Source organism: Nerophis lumbriciformis, linkage group LG02 (assembly GCF_033978685.3).
Source record: "Nerophis lumbriciformis linkage group LG02, RoL_Nlum_v2.1, whole genome shotgun sequence".
Lineage (NCBI taxonomy): Eukaryota > Metazoa > Chordata > Actinopteri > Syngnathiformes > Syngnathidae > Nerophis > Nerophis lumbriciformis.
Genome location: NC_084549.2, coordinates 5,947,951 through 5,969,314, shown reverse-complemented (window position 1 = coordinate 5,969,314; position 21,364 = coordinate 5,947,951). Strand labels below are relative to the sequence as shown.

Here is a 21,364-nt window from a genome sequence, read left to right as displayed (position 1 = left end):
AGATGTAACAGTATTGGGGTTGTTTCTCCCTGTGTAGCCTACCTGGAGGTGGACACCGCCTGCACCCGAGCCAGCGACACCAAGTGCCGGTGTAAGGCGCGTCACTATTGTACCAGTCTCAGCGATCGAGGCTGTAACCTCTGCCACCCTTGCAGAGAGTAAGTTTTGCTCCTCATCATTAAATTGTATCCATATTTTTCATGTATTTATCATTTTCGTCATGTTTTGGGTGTAGGTGCGGTGCGGAGGGCGTCAAAGTGGCCTGCGCGGCCGCCCACGACACCGTCTGTAATGACATATTGAATGGTAATTGTCAGGTTCACACACTGATGACATCTATTAAGCAAGACAAGAAGCAAAGAATCAAACAGAGACAGAATTCAATTTGGCCTCGGGTTTGGGCTGGTCCGGGATCGAGCTTGAGCAAATCTTGGATCACAATAGATAAACCCATCCCGTCTCCTCCTATCGTACACAATGGAATTTTCCAAGCCTTTGATTTGGTGGAACAAAGACAACCTCTTGTCTGTTCATTGGGAACTTAGAGAACGGAAAGTTTTTTGATAATTTACATACACTTTTTCTGACAGTAATGTTTGATGCTTTGTGATCTGATCAAGTTCTATGATGAATTTGCCTTTCTGTCATACACTACATTGCCAAAAGTATTTGGCCACCTATCCAAATGATGAGACTCCGGTGTCCTAATCACTTGGCCCGGCCACAGGTGTATAAAATCAAGCACTTAGGCATTGGGACTGTTTCTACGAACATTTGTGAAAGAATGGGCCGATCTTTGGAGCTCAGTGATTTCAAGCGTGGAACAAATCCAGTCGCGAAATTCCCTCGCTGCTAAATATTCCAAAGTCGGCATTATTATAAGAAAAGTGAAGAGTTTGGGAACTGTCATGTCTGTGTAATCATGTTTTGTCTTAGTCATGTTTTGTTTAGTTATTGGACTCTTTAGTTTCTGGCTTTTCACTCCCTTGTCTTGTTTCCATGGTTACCCATTAGTTTCACCTGTTCCACGTTTGGACTCATTGTGCACTCTTGTTTGTCACCATAGCAACCCATTAGTTTTCACCTGTCACGTCACGCACCTGTTTCACGTTTTGAGTCACGCACCTGTTTTCGTTAATCATGTCTGTAGTATTTAAGTTCATTGTTTTTCAGTTTGTCTTTCTGGTGACATCCCCACATTTATGCTCTGCACATTTCTGACTCTTTTTTTCATGTCCATCGTTCACGTTGCTCCTTTTTGTCCATGCCAAGTAAGTTTTGTTTATTATTGCCACACTTAGTGTTTTTTGTTGTTCATAGTTTTTGCCTTTGTGCAAGTATTTGTTTTCATAGCCAAGTTGTTTCTCCGCCACTGTGCGCGCTTTTCGTTTGTATTTTTTTTACTGTCATGACTTGGTCCTGGGGTTTAGTCTTTCTAGAAGGCAACGGAAAGTTGGCTCGGGCGAGACGGCAATGAGAGTACATAATTTATTTTTTACACTAATAAAGGACCAAAAAAAATACAAACGAAAAGCGCGCACAGTGGCGGAGAAACAACTTGGCTATGAAAACAAATACTTGCACAAAGGCAAAAACTATGAACAACAAAAAACACTAACTGTGGCAATAATAAACAAAACTTACTTGGCATGGACAAAAAGGAGCAACGTGAACGATGGACATGAAAAAAAGAGTCAGAAATGTGCAGAGCATAAATGTGGGGATGTCACCAGAAAGACAAACTGAAAAACAATTAACTTAAATACTACAGACATGATTAACGAAAACAGGTGCGTGACTCAAAACGTGAAACAGGTGCGTGACGTGACAGGTGAAAACTAATGGGTTGCTATGGTGACAAACAAGAGTGCACAATGAGTCCAAACGTGGAACAGGTGAAACTAATGGGTAATCATGGAAACAAGACAAGGGAGTGAAAAGCCAGAAACTAAAGAGTCCAATAACTAAACAAAACATGACTAAGACAAAACATGATTACACAGACATGACAGGGAACAACAGCAACTCAGCCACCAAGTGGTAGGCCACGTAAACTGACAGAGAGGGGTCAGTGGTTGCTGAAGTGCATAATGCAAAGACTTTCTGCACAGTCAGTTGCTACAGAGCTCCAGACTTCATGCGACCTTCCAATTAGCCCACGTACAGTACGCAGAGAGCTTCACGGAATGGGTTTCCATGGCCGAGCAGCTGTGTCTAAGCCATACGTCACCAAGTCCAATGCAAAGCACGGGGTGCAGTGGTGTAAAGCGCGTCGCCACTGGACTCTAGAGCAGTGGCGACGCCTTCTCTGGAGTGATGAATCACACTTTTCCATCTGGTAAATCCCATGGACCAGTCTGGGTTTGGAGGTTGCCAGGAGAACGGTACATTACCGACTGCGTTGTGCTGAGTGTGAAATTTGGTGGAGGAGGAATTATGGTGTTGGGTTGTTTTCCAGGAGTTGGGCTTGGCCCCTTAGTTCCAGTGAAAGGAACTTTGAATGCTCCAGGATACCAAAACATTTTGGACAATTCCATGCTCCCAATGTTGTGGGAACAATTTGGAGTGGGCCCCTTCCTCTTCCAACATGACTGTGCACCAGTGCACAAAGCAAGGTCCATAAAGACGTGGATGAACTTGACTGGCCTGCACAGAGTCCTGACCTGAACTCCGATAGAAACACCTTTGGGATGAATTAGAACGGAGACTGAGAGCCAGGCCTTCTCCACCAACATCAGTGTGTGACCTCACCAATGCGCTTTTGGAAGAACGGTGGAAAATCCCTATAAACACACTCCGCCACCTTGTGGACAGCCTTCCCAGAAGAGTTGAAGCTGTAATAGCTGCAAAACGGTGGACTCACATCATATTGAACCATATGGGTTAGGAACGGGATGGCACTTCAAGTTCATATGTGAGTCAAGGCAGGTGGCCAAATACTTTTGGCAATATGGTGTGTCTTCTCTTTATGTTCAGCGAGACGTCATCTTGGCACAGGACTTGCAGCTGCCGTGTTCCTACTTGGGGTGGGTTTATGCTGGGTCGGTGCCAGGAAACGTGAGTATTGTACAAACTGTCATGACCCTTTTTTGTGTTTGATTTCATTCATAAACCAATATATTGTTTGTTAAATGACCAGGATTGTCTAAGAATAGGACCCCCACTGATCCAAACGGCAATGAGACTGAGGAAAACGATCCAAACAGCGATACGACTGAGGAAAATGTAAGTAGTTACAATGTGAAATCGACTTTAAATGAAAAATATTTGGACTTAAACCACAGCCCTGGGGATCCCTACATCATTAGCACTTCTATAGGCCGGTGTTTTTCAACCACTGTGAGGTATTGTCTGGTGTGCTGTGCAGTGACGTGCGGTCACTAGAGGAAAAAAAATGTAAAAAGAAAACAAATTAATTAAATTGTTATATGTATCCAGTGATTATACTATAAAGTTATTTTCCATTTAACTTCACCAGTTTTAGATTATTTTTATTCAAAATCGCTGAATTTTCACATTTGCCGTTCAAATACTGAGAAGAGACGGTGCGGTGATCAGCAGCCAGTCGAGGCACGTCACTCAGTGCCAGAGGTGGGTAGTAACGCGCTACATTTACTCCGTTACATCTACTTGAGTAACTTTTGGGATAAATTGTACTTCTAAGAGTAGTTTTAATGCAACATACTTTTACTTTTACTTGAGTATATTTATAGAGAAGAAACGCTACTTTTACTCCGCTACTTTTACTCCGCTACTTTTATCTACATTCAGCTCGCTACTCGCTACTAATTTTTATCGATCTGTTAATGCACGCTTTGTTTGTTTTGGTCTGTCAGACAGACCTTCATAGTGCCTGCGTTTCACCAATCAGATGCAGTCACTGGTGACGTTGGACCAATCAAACAGAGCCAGGGGGTCACATGACCTGACTTAAACAAGTTGAAAAACTTATTGGGGTGTTACCATTTAGTGGTCAATTGTACGGAATATGTACTGTACTGTGCAATCTACTAATAAAAGTTTCAATCAATCAATCAAAAGTGTGAAGGAAAAAAGACCCTTTTTTATTTCAACCGTACATCCCGTCAAAAGCCTAAAGACTGACTGCACAGTTCCTCTCTTCACAATAAAAGTGCCGCTCCATCGCGCCTGCGCTTTCAAAACAAGAGTCTCCGAAAGCCAGCGCAAACAAGCTAGCAAGTTACGGAGTTTGCCGCCAATGTATTTCTTGTAAAGTGTATAAAAACGAATATGGAAGCTGGACAAATAAGATGCCAAAAACCAACCACTTTCATGTGGTATTAGACAGAAAGGAGGAACTTTTTTTCTCCTCCATTTGAAAACGTGGACGCTATCAGCACTACTGTCTGATTACAATCAATGCAAGTCATCAGAATCAGGTAATACACCAACTTATATTCTTGTCTTCATGAAAGAAAGGAATCTATATGTGTTAAACATGCATGTATATTCATTAAAACACCTTTAACATGTAAACAAAAACGGCAAAATAAATACATATAAATTATATACTGTTAATATATATGTGTATGTGTATATATATATATATATATATATATAATGTATATATATAAATGTGTATATATATATATATATATATATATATATATATATATATATATATATATATATGTGTGTGTGTGTGTGTGTGTGTGTATATATATATATATATATATATATATATATATATATATATATATATATATATATATATATATATATATATATATATATATATATGTGTGTGTGTGTGTATATATATATATATATATATATATATATATATATATATATATATATATATATATATATATATATATATATATATATGATATGTGTGTGTATGTTACTCATCAGTTACTCAGTACTTGAGTAGTTTTTTCACAACATACTTTTTACTTTTACTCAAGTAAATATTTGGGTGACTACTCCTTACTTTTACTTGAGTAATAAATCTCTAAAGTAACAGTACTCTTACTTGAGTACAATTTCTGGCTACTCTACCCACCTCTGCTCAGTGCCTCAACATGGACGGACTCGGCTAACTGCTGGCCTGCTGTGCAGTGAGACCGTATTGCTATATGAATTATATTATACATTTCCATAGTTTAGTTAGCTGAGGTATATAATGTACAGTGTATTTTGTCAACAACTGTATGTGCGTAACGTATTTCTTGTGCTGAGCGATCATAAAACTGCTGCGAAGACGCACTGGCTGAGGCTCGCGTAACCCCGCCTCCTGGTGCCGGTTAAGGCACCTCCGCCGCAGACTGCAACCCCCGACAAGAGCGCCACACCAACCAAAGCCCACACCCGAACCCTCCACGTGCAAGACCGAATCCACCCAAAAAAAGTCACTTAACAAGAAGCCAAAAAGTGCAAAAACTACATTGCTCGCGCCAGAGGGACACAACATTAGGTACACCTGCAGACTGCAGCACGGATTTCATATATCATTCATTCACAACTCCTCCAACACCACTGTTCCCGCACTTATAAGTAAAGGTAAGACCATAATAACGTTTTTTTTTTTATTAAATGTGCTTTTTTTGTGTGCTACAATAAAGTTAAAGTTAGCAGGGGCGTCACTAGCTTTTAAGGACAGGGGGGGGCTTTGCCCCCAGGAGATGCGCAGGATGCAAGCGAATGTTACGCACGAGCACAAAACTTCACAAACGGCTAACAAAGACTGAGAAATTATTCATTGTTATTATTATTATTTTTTTTAAATGCACGGGACGAAATGAAATGCTTCCCGGGACGATGGCTTTTAACCATATATTTTCTTTTTCTTTTTATGTATTTATTCATTTTACATTTTATATTAAATGTCTTGGTTTTTCCTCCCTCTGAAAATCCTATTATATGTATAACAAGCCATTCTATAATAACAAAACAGCTATTAATGTAACAATATAATAAAACAACTATATTTAATGATGTTTTTTTCATTATTTTAACAATAGGCTTATGTATATTACTTTATATAGATTCTACAAGAAACACAAAACTTAAAAAATAAATGATTTACAATTGCACACACAAGGTTTTGTGCAGCTTCACTCATTGCAAAGGAAGATAATGTGCTTCGTACACCTGCAGGACCGCAAGCAAGGTTGCAGAGAAAATGCGGGCTGGAATTTGAGTGAGCATTTTCTATATGAACAAGTGGAATGGATTGGATACCGACGCACGAAAGTGGCTCTCTACCTTACGCTACGAAGTGAGGGGAAACTGAGTGAATAATAACAGGTTATATCATTATTTATTTAAACTCATATTTGGGCCACTTTATAATGAATATGTCGGCATTTATTTGTTAAAAAAAACAAAAAAACACCAAATTATTTAGGGGGGCTTAAGAATATTTTAAAATAGGCCTAACAACGCCAATGAGTTAAAGTACCGATGATTGTCACACACACACTAGGTGTGGTGAAATTTGTCCTCAAATGGTGAATAAGATACTCTTTAGGGTTCATATGTTTGTAAATCTGACTGTGATGAAGTCAGTGCCTCACCAGCCATCAACCTCACCGCACGTCACTGGTGCTGTGGGAGATGATGTCACTTTATTTATATAGCCCTAAATCACAAGTGTCTCACAGGGCTGCACAAGCCACAAAACGACATCCGCGGTACAGAGCCCACATAAGGGCAAGGAAAAACTCACCCCAGTGGGACGTCGATGTGAATGACTATGAGAAACCTTGGAGAGGACCGCAGATGTGGGTGACCCCCCCACCTTACGGGAGACCGGATGCAAAGGACGTCGAGTGGGTCTGACATAATATTGTGAGAGTCCAGTCCATGCCGCCCTATTACACACTTTTACACACCCTTTTGCGCGCGCGTGGTGCCTTTTTGCGCGCGCGGCTAGTTTGGTTTTCCATAGCCATCCCCAAGCTTCAATGCCTTTTGTTTCTTTTTGGTTTAAGCATTAGATACTGTGGGGAGGCGGGGCCGGCAGACCTGCAGCGAGGCAGGGCACGCCGGGATCGACGCTGGTAAAATGCTCGCATACACACTGGTAAGATGCACTCATACACATAACTGAAATCTTTGCACACATACTACTGAAATTGTTGTCTCTCACACGGACGTGTAAAAAGCACACACACACACACAGGTGAAATCCGTTTATACATACTAGTGAAAAATAATTCCAGGTGTGTGTGCGTGTGTGTGTGTGCGTGAGACAAAAACATTTCAGTAGTGTTTATAAGAGTGTTTCAGTAGTGTATGTAAGAATGTTTCAGTAGTGTTTATAAGAGTGTTTCAGTAGTGTATGTAAGAATGTTTCAGTAGTGTTTATAAGAGTGTTTCAGTAGTGTATGTAAGAATGTTTCAGTAGTGTTTATAAGAGTGTTTCAGTAGTATATGTAAGAGCATTTCAGTAGTGTTTATAAGAGCATTTCAGTAGTGTTTATAAGAGCATTTCAGTAGTGTTTATAAGAGCGTTTCAGTAGTGTTTATAAGAGCATTTCAGTAGTGTATGTAAGAGTGTTTCAGTTGTGTTTATAAGAGTGTTTCAGTAGTGTTTATAAGAGCATTTCAGTAGTGTATGTAAGAGTGTTTCAGTTGTGTTTATAAGAGTGTTTCAGTAGTGTTTATAAGAGCATTTCAGTAGTGTTTATAAGGGTGTTTCAGTAGTGTATGTAAGAATGTTTCAGTAGTGTTTATAAGTGTGTTTCAGTAGTGTTTATAAGAGTGTTTCAGTAGTATATGTAAGAGCATTTCAGTAGTGTTTATAAGAGCATTTCAGTAGTGTTATAAGAGCATTTCAGTAGTGTTTATAAGAGCGTTTCAGTAGTGTTTATAAGAGCATTTCAGTAGTGTATGTAAGAGTGTTTCAGTTGTGTTTATAAGAGTGTTTCAGTAGTGTTTATAAGAGCATTTCAGTAGTGTATGTAAGAGTGTTTCAGTTGTGTTTATAAGAGTGTTTCAGTAGTGTTTATAAGAGCATTTCAGTAGTGTTTATAAGGGTGTTTCAGTAGTGTATGTAAGAATGTTTCAGTAGTGTTTATAAGAGTGTTTCAGTAGTGTTTATAAGAGTGTTTCAGTAGTATATGTAAGAGCATTTCAGTAGTGTTTATAAGAGCATTTCAGTAGTGTTAGAAGAGCATTTCAGTAGTGTTTATAAGAGCGTTTCAGTAGTGTTTATAAGAGCATTTCAGTAGTGTATGTAAGAGTGTTTCAGTTGTGTTTATAAGAGTGTTTCAGTAGTGTTTATAAGAGCATTTCAGTAGTGTTTATAAGAGTGTTTCAGTAGTGTGTATAAAAGAAAAAGATTTCAGTTGTTTATGTGAGAGCATTTCAGTAGTGTATGTAAGAACATTTCAGTAGTGTTTATGAGAGTGTTTCAGTAGTGTGTATAAAAGAAAAAGATTTCAGTTGTTTATGTGAGAGCATTTCAGTAGTGTATGTAAGAGCATTTCAGTAGTGTTTATAAGAGTGTTTCAGGAGTGTGTATAAAAGAAAAACATTTCAGTTGTTTATGTGAGAGCATTTCAGTAGTGTATGTAAGAGGTAATTCTGAATTATGTCCCTAACGGCCCCTCATACTGCGCGCTCTCTGTGTACTCCTGGCATCTCTCCTCGCGCTGTCATGTTTCTTTTTGGCACTTTGGGGGCGGGTATGCTTAGACGGCCCCTTCTTTCTGATTGGTCAGGCGAAAAATGCTGAAAAATGCTCAGAGCCAATCAGAAGTATAGCAGGGCGGGTCATCGTCAATATGTATCAAGATTTACGGAGGAAGAAGTGGATAAAAAAAATGTCGCGCGCTGATGAAGGCTATTTCATACCACATAAACACAATACAGGGTAATACAAAATGTGACCCAAATAAATAATAAGACAACAAACACCATAATCACATCTTTCAGCCAGAACTGGTCCACCAGCAATAACATTATTTTATATTTTCACTTCTTCTTGAACATTTGTTTTCTAATTTATGGAATTTCTTTTGATTCAGCCATAAAATTAATGAAATCATCTTTGAATTTTGTTTTTAAAATGTTAAAAATAGCCTTTTAATAATGTATTCTGAAACAGTTTAAAATAATCAGAGAACTGACTAACACTGACCCTACACAACTATGTTGCACAATTAAGTCTTTTTTTTTTAAAGCGAAAGAGGTAATTTCAACAGGTACAGCATCCTATGTCATATCTACATGTAATAAGATTTGTAACAAGGCAAACCGTTTGTAAATTGGTCGAAAATTGAGCAAGTTATGGTAATTTAATTAGTACATGTACCATTGACATCAATGTAATGATTGAGGCTAGATGTCCGAGGTAAGATGGCTACAACGTTGCTACGCTGGAGAATCATTGGTTATATGAAAAATCCTCACAGCCAATCAGAAAGGAGGGGCCGTCTAAGCATACCCGCCCCCAAAGTGCCAAAAAGAAACATGACAGCGCGAGGAGAGATGCCAGGAGTACACAGAGAGCGCACAGAAAGGCACCACGCGCGCGCAAAAAGGCACCACGTGCGCGCAAAAGGGTGTCGCGCGCGCACGAAGTGGAGAATCAGCGCGCGATAACAGTTTTTATGCGCTCGGATTTTTGGCACTAATGTGACACCATAGGATTACACAATTGTGCCCAGCCGGGCGATCCACGCACCTGAGGTTCCTTACGGCGTCGGACCCCGCCCGGCGTGCCCTGCCTCGCTGCCGGTCTGCCGGCGCCGCCTCCCCACAGTATCTAATGCTTAAACCAAAAAGAAACAAAAGGCATTGAAGCTTGGGGATGGCTATGGAAAACCAAACTTTTCTTTCTTTCTTTCTTTAGTTTATTTGGAACATGAACACACTTACATCATAATACATCACACAATTTCATATCATTTCATTTTACATCATGCCCGAAAAGGAGTAGGAAGAAGCAAAGCTTATTTAATCCTACCCCTTTCCCACTTCAAAGCGTTTACAAATATATAGAATCATTTACTGACCTTTTATATAATAAAATAACATCTATGAATTAGTATACAACAGTTTTGTAATATGTAATTAATTTATTAATTCAGTCATTATTAACATACTGAGATACTTTCAACCTTATTTTCAATAAGGTTGAAAGTATTTCTCATAATTCTTCTTTTTTGTACTCTGCAAGCACTATTATTTTGAACAACCTCTTAAACTGGATCATATCAGTACAATTTTTAACTTCTTTACTTAATCCATTCCATCATTTAATTCCACATACTGATATGCTAAAAGTTCTAAGTGTTGTACGTGCATATAAATGTTTTAAATGATTTTTTCCTCTAAGGTTATATTTCTCCTCTTTAGTTGAGAAGAATTGTTGTACATTCTTTGGTAGCAGGTTATAGTTTGCTTTGTACATCATTTTAGCTGTTTGCAATTTTACCAAATCACCGAACTTTAATATTTCTGACTTAATAAATATAGGGTTTGTGTGTTCTGTATATCCAACATTATGTATTATTCTAACTGATCTTTTTTGTAACACGGTTAGCGAATGTAGCGCACATTTGTAGTTATTTCCCCATATTTCTGCACAATAACTCAGATATGGTAACACTAGCGAGCAGTAGAGAATATGTAGTGATTTTTGGCCCAGGACATATTTTGCTTTATTCATTATTGAAATGTTTTTTGCCACCTTATGTTGTATGTTTTGTATATGAGATTTCCAGTTCATTTGATCATCTATTAATACTCCCAAAAATCTAGTTTCTTTTACCCTTTCTATGTCTACTTCGTCTATTTGTATTTGTGTATGATGCTCTTTTCTACTATTACCAAATAGCATTATTTTAGTTTTACTGAACTAAAACTGAACTGGATGCAAAGTAAACAAAAACAGAATGCTGGACGACCGCAAAGACTTACAGCGTCTGGAGCAGCAGACGGCGTCCACAAAGTACATCCGTACATAACATAACAAACAACAACAAAATAGGAGCGCGAGACAAAGAACTAAAACACTACACACAGGAAAACACCAAAAAAACTCAGAATAAGTCAGGGCGTGATGTGACAGGGGGTGACAGTACACCTACTTTGAGACAAGAGCTATATTGATGCATGCTTGGTTATAGTTTAAATTCATATCCAACAATTGGCTTGGAGTTTCATTTAAAAAAAATTTTTTGCTGCTGGTGGTGTGCCTCAGGGTTTTTTCAATGAAAAAAATGTGCCTCTGCCTCAGAAAAGGTTGAAAAAAACTGCTCTAGGCTACGGATGTCAAGTCTTATGTCCACATAATCTGATCTATTTAGAATAGAATACAAAGTACTTTATTGATCCCTGGGGGGAAATTCAGCGAGAGAACTTCTGTACAGTTTTATCCAACATGGTTTGTTCTCAATCCTGCGATGCCATGTGAGCGACGTTCCGTTGTTCTTCTGTTTTTGCTCGTCAGGAAGTACGGCTTGGTCGCCACAAACTGCTTTTGTGTGACGTCATTGTTTGAGGTTTTATTCAATACTGTGTTGACTCTCATTCGACCTTTTTTGTTTCCTGCAGGTGTTGCAGCTTCTGCTTGGTAAGTCTAATTTGATTTACTTCTCGGGTAAACTTACTTTAGGGCCTGATAGCGTGTACAAACTATAACATTCTGGGCTTCATATACAAAACCCAAAAGCAGTGAAGTTGTCACTTTGTGTAAATGGTAAATAAAAACAAAATACAACAAATCCTTTTCAACTTATATTCAATTGAATAGACTGCAAAGACAAGATATTTAACGTTCGAACTGGTAAACTTTGTTATTTTTTTGCAAATATTAGCTCATTTGGAATTTGATGGCTGCAACATGTTTCCAAAAAAAGCTGGCACAAGTGGCAAAAAAGACTGAGAAAGTTGAGGAATGCTCATCAAAGACTTATTTGGAACATCCCGCAGGTGTGCAGGCTAATTGGGAACGGGTGGGTGCCATGATTGGGTATAAAAGCAGCTTCCATGAAATGCTCAGTCATTCACAAACAAGGACGGGGGCGAGGGTCACCACTTTGTCAACAAATGCCTGAGCAAAGAACAACATTTCTCAACCAGCTATTGCAAGGAATTTAGGGATTTCACCATCTACGGTCTGTAATATCATCAAAAGGTTCAGAGAATCTGGAGAAATCACTGCATTTAATCGGCAATGCCCGTGACCTTCGATCCCTCAGGCGGTACTGCATCAAAAAGTGACATCGGTGTGTAAAGGATATCACCACATAGGCTCGGGAACACTTCAGAAAACCACTGTCAGTAACTACAGTTGGTCGTTACATCTGTAAGTGCAAGTTAAAACTCTCCTATGCAAGGCGAAAACCGTTTATCAACAACACCCAGAAACACCGTCGGTTTCGCTGAGCCTGAGCTCATCTAAGATGGACTGATACAAAGTGGAAAAGTGTTCTGTGGTCTGACGAGTCCACATTTCAAATTGTTTTTGGAAACTGTGGACGTCGTGTCCTCCGAACCAAAGAGGAAAAGAACCATCCGGATTGTTACAGGCGCAAAGTGTAAAAGCCAGCATGTGTGATGGTATGGGGGTGTATTAGTGCCCAAGACATGGGTAACTTACACATCTGTGAAGGCGCCATTAATGCTGAAAGGTACATACAGGTTTTGGAGCAACATATGTTGCCATCCAAGCAACGTTACCATGGACGCCCCTGCTTATTTCAGCAAGACAATGCCAAGCCACGTGTTACATCAACGTGGCTTCATAGTAAAAGAGTGCGGGTACTAGACTGGCCTGCCTGTAGTCCAGACCTGTCTCCCATTGAAAATGTGTGGCACATTACGAAGCCTAAAATAGCACAACGGAGACCCCCGGACTGTTGAACAACTTAAGCTGTACATCAAGCAAGAATGGGAAAGAATTCCACCTGAGAAGCTTCAAAAATGTGTCTCCTCAGTTCCCAAACGTTTATTGAGTGTTGTTAAAAGGAAAGGGTGGTGAACATGCCCTTTCTCAACTACTTTGTCACGTTTTGCAGCCATGAAAATCTAAGTAAATAATTATTTGCAAAAAAAATAAATAAAGTTTATGAGTTTGAACATCAAATATGTTGTCTTTGTAGTGCATTCAATTGAATATGGGTTGAAAAGGATTTGCAAATCATTGTATTCCGTTTATATTCACATCCAACACAATTTCCCAACTCATATGGAAACGGGGTTTGTATAAGATTTCATGGGATTTAGCGATTAGGAGTGACAGATTGTTTGGTAAACGTATAGCATGTTCTATATGTTATAGTTATTTGAATGACTCTTACCATAATATGTTACGTTAACATACCAGTTGGTTATTTATGCCTCATATAACGTACACTTATTCAGCCTGTTGTTCACTATTCTTTATTTATTAGGGCCCGCATGGCCCATTGCATAAGGACTCCCACAGGGAGTCCTTATGCAATGGGACATAAGGACCTATTGAATTTGTAAGGTTTTATTCTTTATTCTTTATTCTTCCGCCGCCACATTAAACTGTAATTTGACCCACTTAACATGCTTCAAAACTCACAAAAAAACCGAACCACAAAACTCAAAATTGCGCTCTAGCGCCCCCTAGGAAAAAAAGAAACTAGACTGCCTGTAACTCCCACTAGGAAGGTCGAAGAGACATGAAACAAAAACCTCTATGTAGGTCTGACTTAGACCTACATTTCATAATAGTACATTCTCGGGCTAAAATCAACAGGAAGTTGGCAATTCCCCCTTCAAGACAAAAAAGTACTAAAAACAGTCACTTTTGCCTCTTTGAGCTGTAATTTGACCCCCTTAACATGCTTCAAAACTCACCAAACTGAACGCACACATCAGGACTGGCAAAAATGGTGATCTAATAAAAAAACCTAACCCCAAATCTCAAAATTGTGCTCTAGCGCAATTTTTTAATAAAACGCACAAAAAACTGCTCCTCGGATGAAAAAACGGACAAAACTGCCTGTAACTCCCACTGGGAAGGTCGGAAAGACATGTAACAAAAACCTCTATGTAGGGCTTACTTAGGCCTACATTTCATAAATTGACAACCCCCAGCAAAAATCAACAGGAAGTTTGCTATTCCCCCTTCAAAACAAAATCTTTGTAAAAAACGGTCACCTTTCTTCAAAATCTATCTCCTCTGAGCGCGTTTGTCGTTTCGGCTTCAAACTAACACAGGAGAGAGATTGAACCCTTGTGTATAAAAGTATAGAACAGCGTTTTAATACCTGCTCCGGTTTTGATTTTATGACCCTTCAAAGACCCACTGCGCTGCTGTTTTTTTAAGATGGCTGCTTAAAAGCAGGAAGCACCAGCGTGCCCACACAATGCAGACAAGGTAGGTACACTAGACAAAAGTATTGGGACACTTCAGACTAAAAGTAGACAAAAGTATTGGGACACTTATGACTACCACTGGACAAAAGTATTGGGACACTTAGGACGAAAAGTGGACAAAAGTATTTGGACACTTGGGGACTACAACTTGACAAAAGTATTGGGACACTTATGACTACCACTGGACAAAAGTATTGGAACACTTATGACGAAAACTTGACAAAAGTATTGGGACACTTACACTGGACAAAAGTATTGGGACACTTAGGACTACACCTTGACAAAAGTATTGGGACACTTAGTAACACCACTGAACAAAACTATTGGGACACTTTGGACTAAACATAGACAAAAGTATTGGGACACTTAAGCCTACCACTTGACAAAAGTATTGGGACACTTACACTGGACTAAAGTTTTGGGACACTTAGGACTACAACTTGACAAAAGTATTGGGACACTTAGGACAAAAACTTGACAAATGTATTGGGCCACTTGGGACTAAAACTTGACAAAACTCTTGGAACTCCTAGGACTACCACTGGACAAAAGTATTGGGACGCTTACACTGGACAAAAGTCTTGGGACACTTAGGACTACAACTGGACAAAAGTATTGGGACACTTAGGACTAAAACTGGACATAAGTATTGGGACCCTTAGGAATACAACTGGACAAAAGTATTGGGACACCTACACTGGACAAAAGTATTGGGACACTTAGGACTACAACTTGACAAAAGTATTGGAAAATTTAGGACCAAAACTGGAAAAAAGTATTGGGACACTTAGGACTAGCACCTGCCAAATACGCGGGCCCGACCAATGCTGCTTGCAGCTTTAATTCAGCCTGTTGTTCACTATTCTTTATTTATTAGGGCCCGCATGGCCCATTGCATAAGGACTCCCACAGGGAGTCCTTATGCAATGGGACATAAGGACCTATTGAATTTGTAAGGTTTTATTCTTTATTCTTTATTCTTCCGCCGCCACATTAAACTGTAATTTGACCCACTTAACATGCTTCAAAACTCACCATATTTGACCCACACATCAGGACCTGCGAAAATTGCCTTTTTAAAAAAAAACCGAACCACAAAACTCAAAATTGCGCTCTAGCGCCCCCTAGGAAAAAACAACAAACTAGACTGCCTGTAACTCTCACTAGGAAGGTCGAAGAGACATGAAACAGAAATCTCTATGTAGGTCTGACTTAGACCTACATTTCATAATAGTACATTCTCGGGCTAAAATCAACAGGAAGTTGGCAATTCCCCCTTCAAGACAAAAAAGTACTAAAAACAGTCACTTTTGCCTCTTTGAGCTGTAATTTGACCCCCCTTAACATGCTTCGAAACTCACCAAACTGAACGCACACATCAGGACTGGCAAAAATTGTGATCTAATAATAAAACCTAACCCCAAATCTCAAAATTGTGCTCTAGCGCAATTTTTTAATAAAACGCGCAAAAAACTGCTCCTCGGATGAAAAAACGGACAAAACTGCCTGTAACTCCCACTGGGAAGGTCGGAAAGACATGTAACAAAAACCTCTATGTAGGGCTTCCTTAGGCCTACATTTCATAAACTGACAACCCCCAGCAAAAATCAACAGGAAGTTTGCTATTCCCCCTTCAAAACAAAATTTTTGTAAAAAACGGTCACCTTTCTTCAAAATCTATCTCCTCTGAGCGCGTTTGTCGTTTCGGCTTCAAACTAACACAGGAGAGAGATTGAACCCTTGTGTATAAAATAACAGAACAGCGTTTTAATACCTGCTCCGGTTTTGATTTTATGACCCTTCAAAGACCCGCTGCGCTGATGCTGCTGTTTTTTTTAAGATGGCTGCTTAAAAGCAGGAAGCACCAGCGTGGCTACACAATGCAGACTAGGTAGGTACACTAGACAAAAGTATTGGGACACTTATGACTACCACCGGACAAAAGTATTGGGACACTTAGGCCGAAAACTGGACAAAAGTATTGGGACACTTGGGACTACAACTTGACAAAAGTATTGGGACACTTAGGACTACAACTTGCCAAAAGTATTGGGACACTTGGGACTAAAACTGGACAAAAGTATTGGGACACTTAGGACTACCACCGGACAAAAGTATTGGGACACTTAGGCCGAAAACTGGACAAAAGTATTGGGACACTTAGGCCGAAAACTGGACAAAAGTATTGGGACACTTGGGACTACAACTTGACAAAAGTATTGGGACACTTAGGACTACAACTTGCCAAAAGTATTGGGACACTTAGGACTACAACTTGCCAAAAGTATTGAGACACTTGGGACTAAAACTTGACAAAAGTATTGGGACACTTAGGACTACCACCGGACAAAAGTATTGGGACACTTAGGCCGAAAACTGGACAAAAGTATTGGGACACTTGGGCCGAAAACTGGACAAAAGTATTGGGACACTTAGGACTACCACCGGACAAAAGTATTGGGACACTTAGGACTACCACCGGACAAAAGTATTGGGACACTTAGGCCGAAAACTGGACAAAAGTATTGGGACACTTGGGACTACAACTTGACAAAAGTATTGGGACACTTGGGACTACAACTTGCCAAAAGTATTGGGACACTTGGGACTAAAACTGGACAAAAGTATTGGGACACTTAGGACTACCACCGGACAAAAGTATTGGGACACTTAGGCCGAAAACTGGACAAAAGTATTGGGACACTTAGGCCGAAAACTGGACAAAAGTATTGGGACACTTAGGACTACAACTTGACAAAAGTATTGGGACACTTAGGACTACAACTTGACAAAAGTATTGGGACACTTAGGACTACAACTTGCCAAAAGTATTGGGACACTTGGGACTAAAACTGGACAAAAGTATTGGGACACTTAGGACTACCACCGGACAAAAGTATTGGGACACTTAGGCCGAAAACTGGACAAAAGTATTGGGACACTTAGGCTGAAAACTGGACAAAAGTATTGGGACACTTGGGACTACAACTTGACAAAAGTATTGGGACACTTAGGACTACAACTTGCCAAAAGTATTGGGACACTTGGGACGAAAACTGGACAAAAGTATTGGGACACTTAGGACTACCACCGGACAAAAGTATTGGGACACTTAGGCCGAAAACTGGACAAAAGTATTGGGACACTTAGGCCGAAAACTGGACAAAAGTATTGGGACACTTGGGACTACAACTTGACAAAAGTATTGGGACACTTAGGACTACAACTTGCCAAAAGTATTGGGACACTTGGGACTAAAACTGGACAAAAGTATTGGGACACTTAGGACTACCACCGGACAAAAGTATTGGGACACTTAGGCCGAAAACTGGACAAAAGTATTGGGACACTTGGGACTACAACTTGACAAAAGTATTGTGACACTTAGGACTACAACTTGCCAAAAGTATTGGGACACTTGGGACTAAAACTGGACAAAAGTATTGGGACACTTAGGACTACCACCGGACAAAAGTATTGGGACACTTAGGCCGAAAACTGGACAAAGGTATTGGGACACTTAGGCCGAAAACTGGACAAAAGTATTGGGACACTTGGGACTACAACTTGACAAAAGTATTGGGACACTTAGGACTACAACTTGCCAAAAGTATTGGGACACTTGGGACTAAAACTGGACAAAAGTATTGGGACACTTAGGACTACCACCGGACAAAAGTATTGGGACACTTAGGCCGAAAACTGGACAAAAGTATTGGGACACTTGGGACTACAACTTGACAAAAGTATTGGGACACTTAGGACTACAACTTGCCAAAAGTATTGGGACACTTGGGACTAAAACTGGACAAAAGTATTGGGACACTTAGGACTAGCACCTGCCAAAAGACGCGGGCCCGACCAACGCTGCTTGTTTTAAATTGCCTTTCAAATGTCTATTCTTGGTGTTGGCTTTTATCAAATACATTTCCCTCAAAAAATGCGACTTATACTCCAGTGCGACTTATATATGTTTTTTTCCTTCTTTATTATGCATTTTCGGCCGGTGCGACTTATACTCCGGTGCGACTTATAGTCCAGAAAAATACGGTAATTAGGGTCCAATAAGCCCAAATAGCAAAGAGAAATGAAAAAAAAAAAAGCATGTAAACAAACAGCTTGGGCCTTAAGAGGTTAATGTCATGACTTGGTCCTGGGTGTGTGCTTTTCCGGGATGCAACGGAAAGTTGGCTCGGGCGAGACGGGAATGAAGGTACATGATTTATTTATATTTATCAAAAAAAAGGAATAAACGAAAGCGCGCACAGTGGCGGAGAATAATCTATGAAACCAAAAGACTATAGCAAAAAGTACAAATGAAAAACACGCACAATGGCGGAGAACAAACTATGAAACCAAAAAGACTATAAACATGGAACAAAAACATACTTGGCTTGGACAAAAATAGTTGCATGAAGAATGGACATGGAAAGAAGTGTCAGGCATGGACAGAGCATAAATGTGGTGAGGTCGTCAGAAAGACAAACTGAAAAACAATGAACTTAAAGACTACAGACATGATTAACGAAAACAGGTGCGTGACTCAAGACGTGAAACAGGTGCGTGACGTGACAGGTGAAAACTAATGGGTTGCCATGGTGACAATCAAGAGTGCACAATGAGTCCAAACGTGGAACAGGTGAAACTAATGGGGTAATCATGGAAACAAGACAAGGGAGTGAAAAGACAGAAACTAAAGAGTCCAATAACTAAACAAAACATGACTTAAAACAAAACATGATTACACAGACATGACAGTGAATAAGTTGAGGTCCGACTGTTTCCTACCTACCTGCTCCAACTTACATATGCACGTCAACTAATGATGGACTCCTTTCCAGACAAGGATCCCTCGCCTTACCTGCCTGAGATCGCAGGGGTGGTGGGATGGAAGACCATGCGCCACGTGGCGATGACAAGCGGGATGAGTGACGTCGCCATCGAGGCCTGCGAACTGAATTTCCCGAACGATTCCGAGGAGCGGACGCTGCAGCTGCTGAGGAAGTGGGTGCAGGGGCAGGGAAGGGACGCCATGAAAAACTTGGTAGAGACCCTGGAGAAGATCAATCACATGGTCACAAAGCAGAAAGTGGTGAATATTTTATTATAGAATGTATTAATATGTTATAGGGTTGAGTACAGAGGTACTAATGAATCACAAATGGTACTATATTTGAAAATTACCGGTTTGCCATATATTTATATATTTTTTTTACAGATATGACGGCGCATTGTCATGACGTTGCTGGTTTTTACGACTATAGGAGCATGTTCGGCAGCGCACACACACAGAGTACTTACAAGCACACACAGTGTGCAGACAGAAATGGGAGATTGGACGCATTTTAGCTTAAAAAGTAAAGACAAAGGTGAAGTATAACACTGAAACACCCTCAGGAAGACATGGCAAGCAGCGTTGTAGCTACTTCTAAATCACTAATCCTCGTCTCCATGGCGACGAATAAAGTGAGTTTCTTACAAGTAACGTTATCACTGGAGGACGAGGAGTAGCTAAACATGCTTCACTACACACCGTAGGAGGATACAATAGCTCACCGGCGTCACAATGTAAAGAAACGCCATGGGTGGATCTACACCTGACATCCACTGTAATGATACCAAGTACAAGAGCGTATCTAGTCGATAATACTATGATTACATCAATATTTTTTATTTTTTTTTTCAAATTCATATCATGTTCATAAAGTCAGGAAATACGTCCCTGGACACATGAGGACTTTGAATATGACCAATGTATGATCCTGTAACTACTTGGTATCGGATCGATACCTAAATGTGTGGTATCATCCAAAACTAATGTCAAGTATCAAAGAAGAGAAGAATAAGTGATTATTACATTTTAACAGAAGTGTAGATAGAACATGTTGAAACAGAAAATAAGCAGATATTAAAAGTAAATGAACGAGTAGATTAATAATACATTTTTACAGTTTGTCCTTCATAATGTGTACCGTATTTTCCGCACCATAAGGCGCCCTGGGTTATAAGCCGCGCCTTCAATGAACGGCATATTTCAAAACTTTGTCCACCTATAAGCCGCCCCGTGTTATAAGCCGCATCTAACTGCGCTAAAGGGAATGTCAAAAAAACAGTCAGATAGGTCAGTCAAACTTTAATAATATATTAAAAACCAGCGTGATGTGGGCGCGCATGGAGTCGTATATCAACATGGACGGAGCTGCGTGAAAAAAGCCACCCGGCCTCTTCGCGTAAACTTAAACTTACCTTAACCACTCGCTCATCTTTTCTTCATCCATCCCTTCGAGTTAGCTTTTATGATGACGCCGGCTGGAAAGGTCTCTTTTGGCAAGGTCTTCCTTTTGAATATCACCATGGGTGGAAGTTTCTGGCCATTAGCATGGCAAGCTAGAACCACAGTGAAGGATGACTTCTCATTCCCTGTGGTGCGAATATTCACCGTACGTGCTCCCGTTGTATCCACAGTGCGGTTCACAGGAATATCAAAAGTCAGTGGAACCTCGTCCATGTTGATAATGTTCTCTGGCCGGATCTTTTTTTCAGCTATCTTGTTTTTACAATATGCACGGAAAGTAGCCAGCTTTTCTTGAAAGTCTTTAGGCAGTTGCTGTGAAATAGTAGTCCGTGTGCGGATGGAGAGATTGCGTCTTTTCATGAACCGGAAACCTGTCGCTTAGTAGGAGCCATTTTGTGGTCTTTACAGATGTAAACACACAAAGGAAATGAAACGTAATATCCGCGCGCTTCTTCTTCTTCTACGCGGGCGGGTGGTTGCTTACAGTAGAAGAAGAAGCGCTTCCTGTTCTATGGGGGCGGGTGCTTACCTTGGCGGTTGCTTGCGTAGAAGAAGAAGCACTTCCTCTTCTACGGGGAAAAAAGATGGCGGCTGTTTACCGTAGTTGCGAGACCGAAACTTTATGAAAATGAATCTTAATATTAATCCATATATAAAGCGCACCGGGTTATAAGGCGCACTGTCAGCTTTTGAGAAAATTTGTGGTTTTTAGGTGCGGCTAATAGTGCGGAAAATACG

At 40.1% G+C, this 21,364-nt stretch overlaps 1 protein-coding gene across 1 annotated transcript in view; it reads left to right on the top strand.

Moving 5' to 3' along the window:
* fas (Fas cell surface death receptor) overlaps positions 1-19,656 on the top strand; it is a 36,753-nt gene extending 17,097 nt beyond the window's left edge. The window contains exons 4-9 of the mRNA XM_061987721.1: positions 38-158; positions 236-306; positions 2,977-3,057; positions 3,140-3,225; positions 11,533-11,551; positions 19,173-19,656. Of these exons, the coding sequence (XP_061843705.1) occupies positions 38-158; positions 236-306; positions 2,977-3,057; positions 3,140-3,225; positions 11,533-11,551; positions 19,173-19,441 (647 nt within the window). The 3' untranslated portion in view covers positions 19,442-19,656. The remainder of the gene's footprint in view (positions 1-37; positions 159-235; positions 307-2,976; positions 3,058-3,139; positions 3,226-11,532; positions 11,552-19,172) is intronic.
* The last annotated feature ends 1,708 nt before the right edge of the window (positions 19,657-21,364 follow it).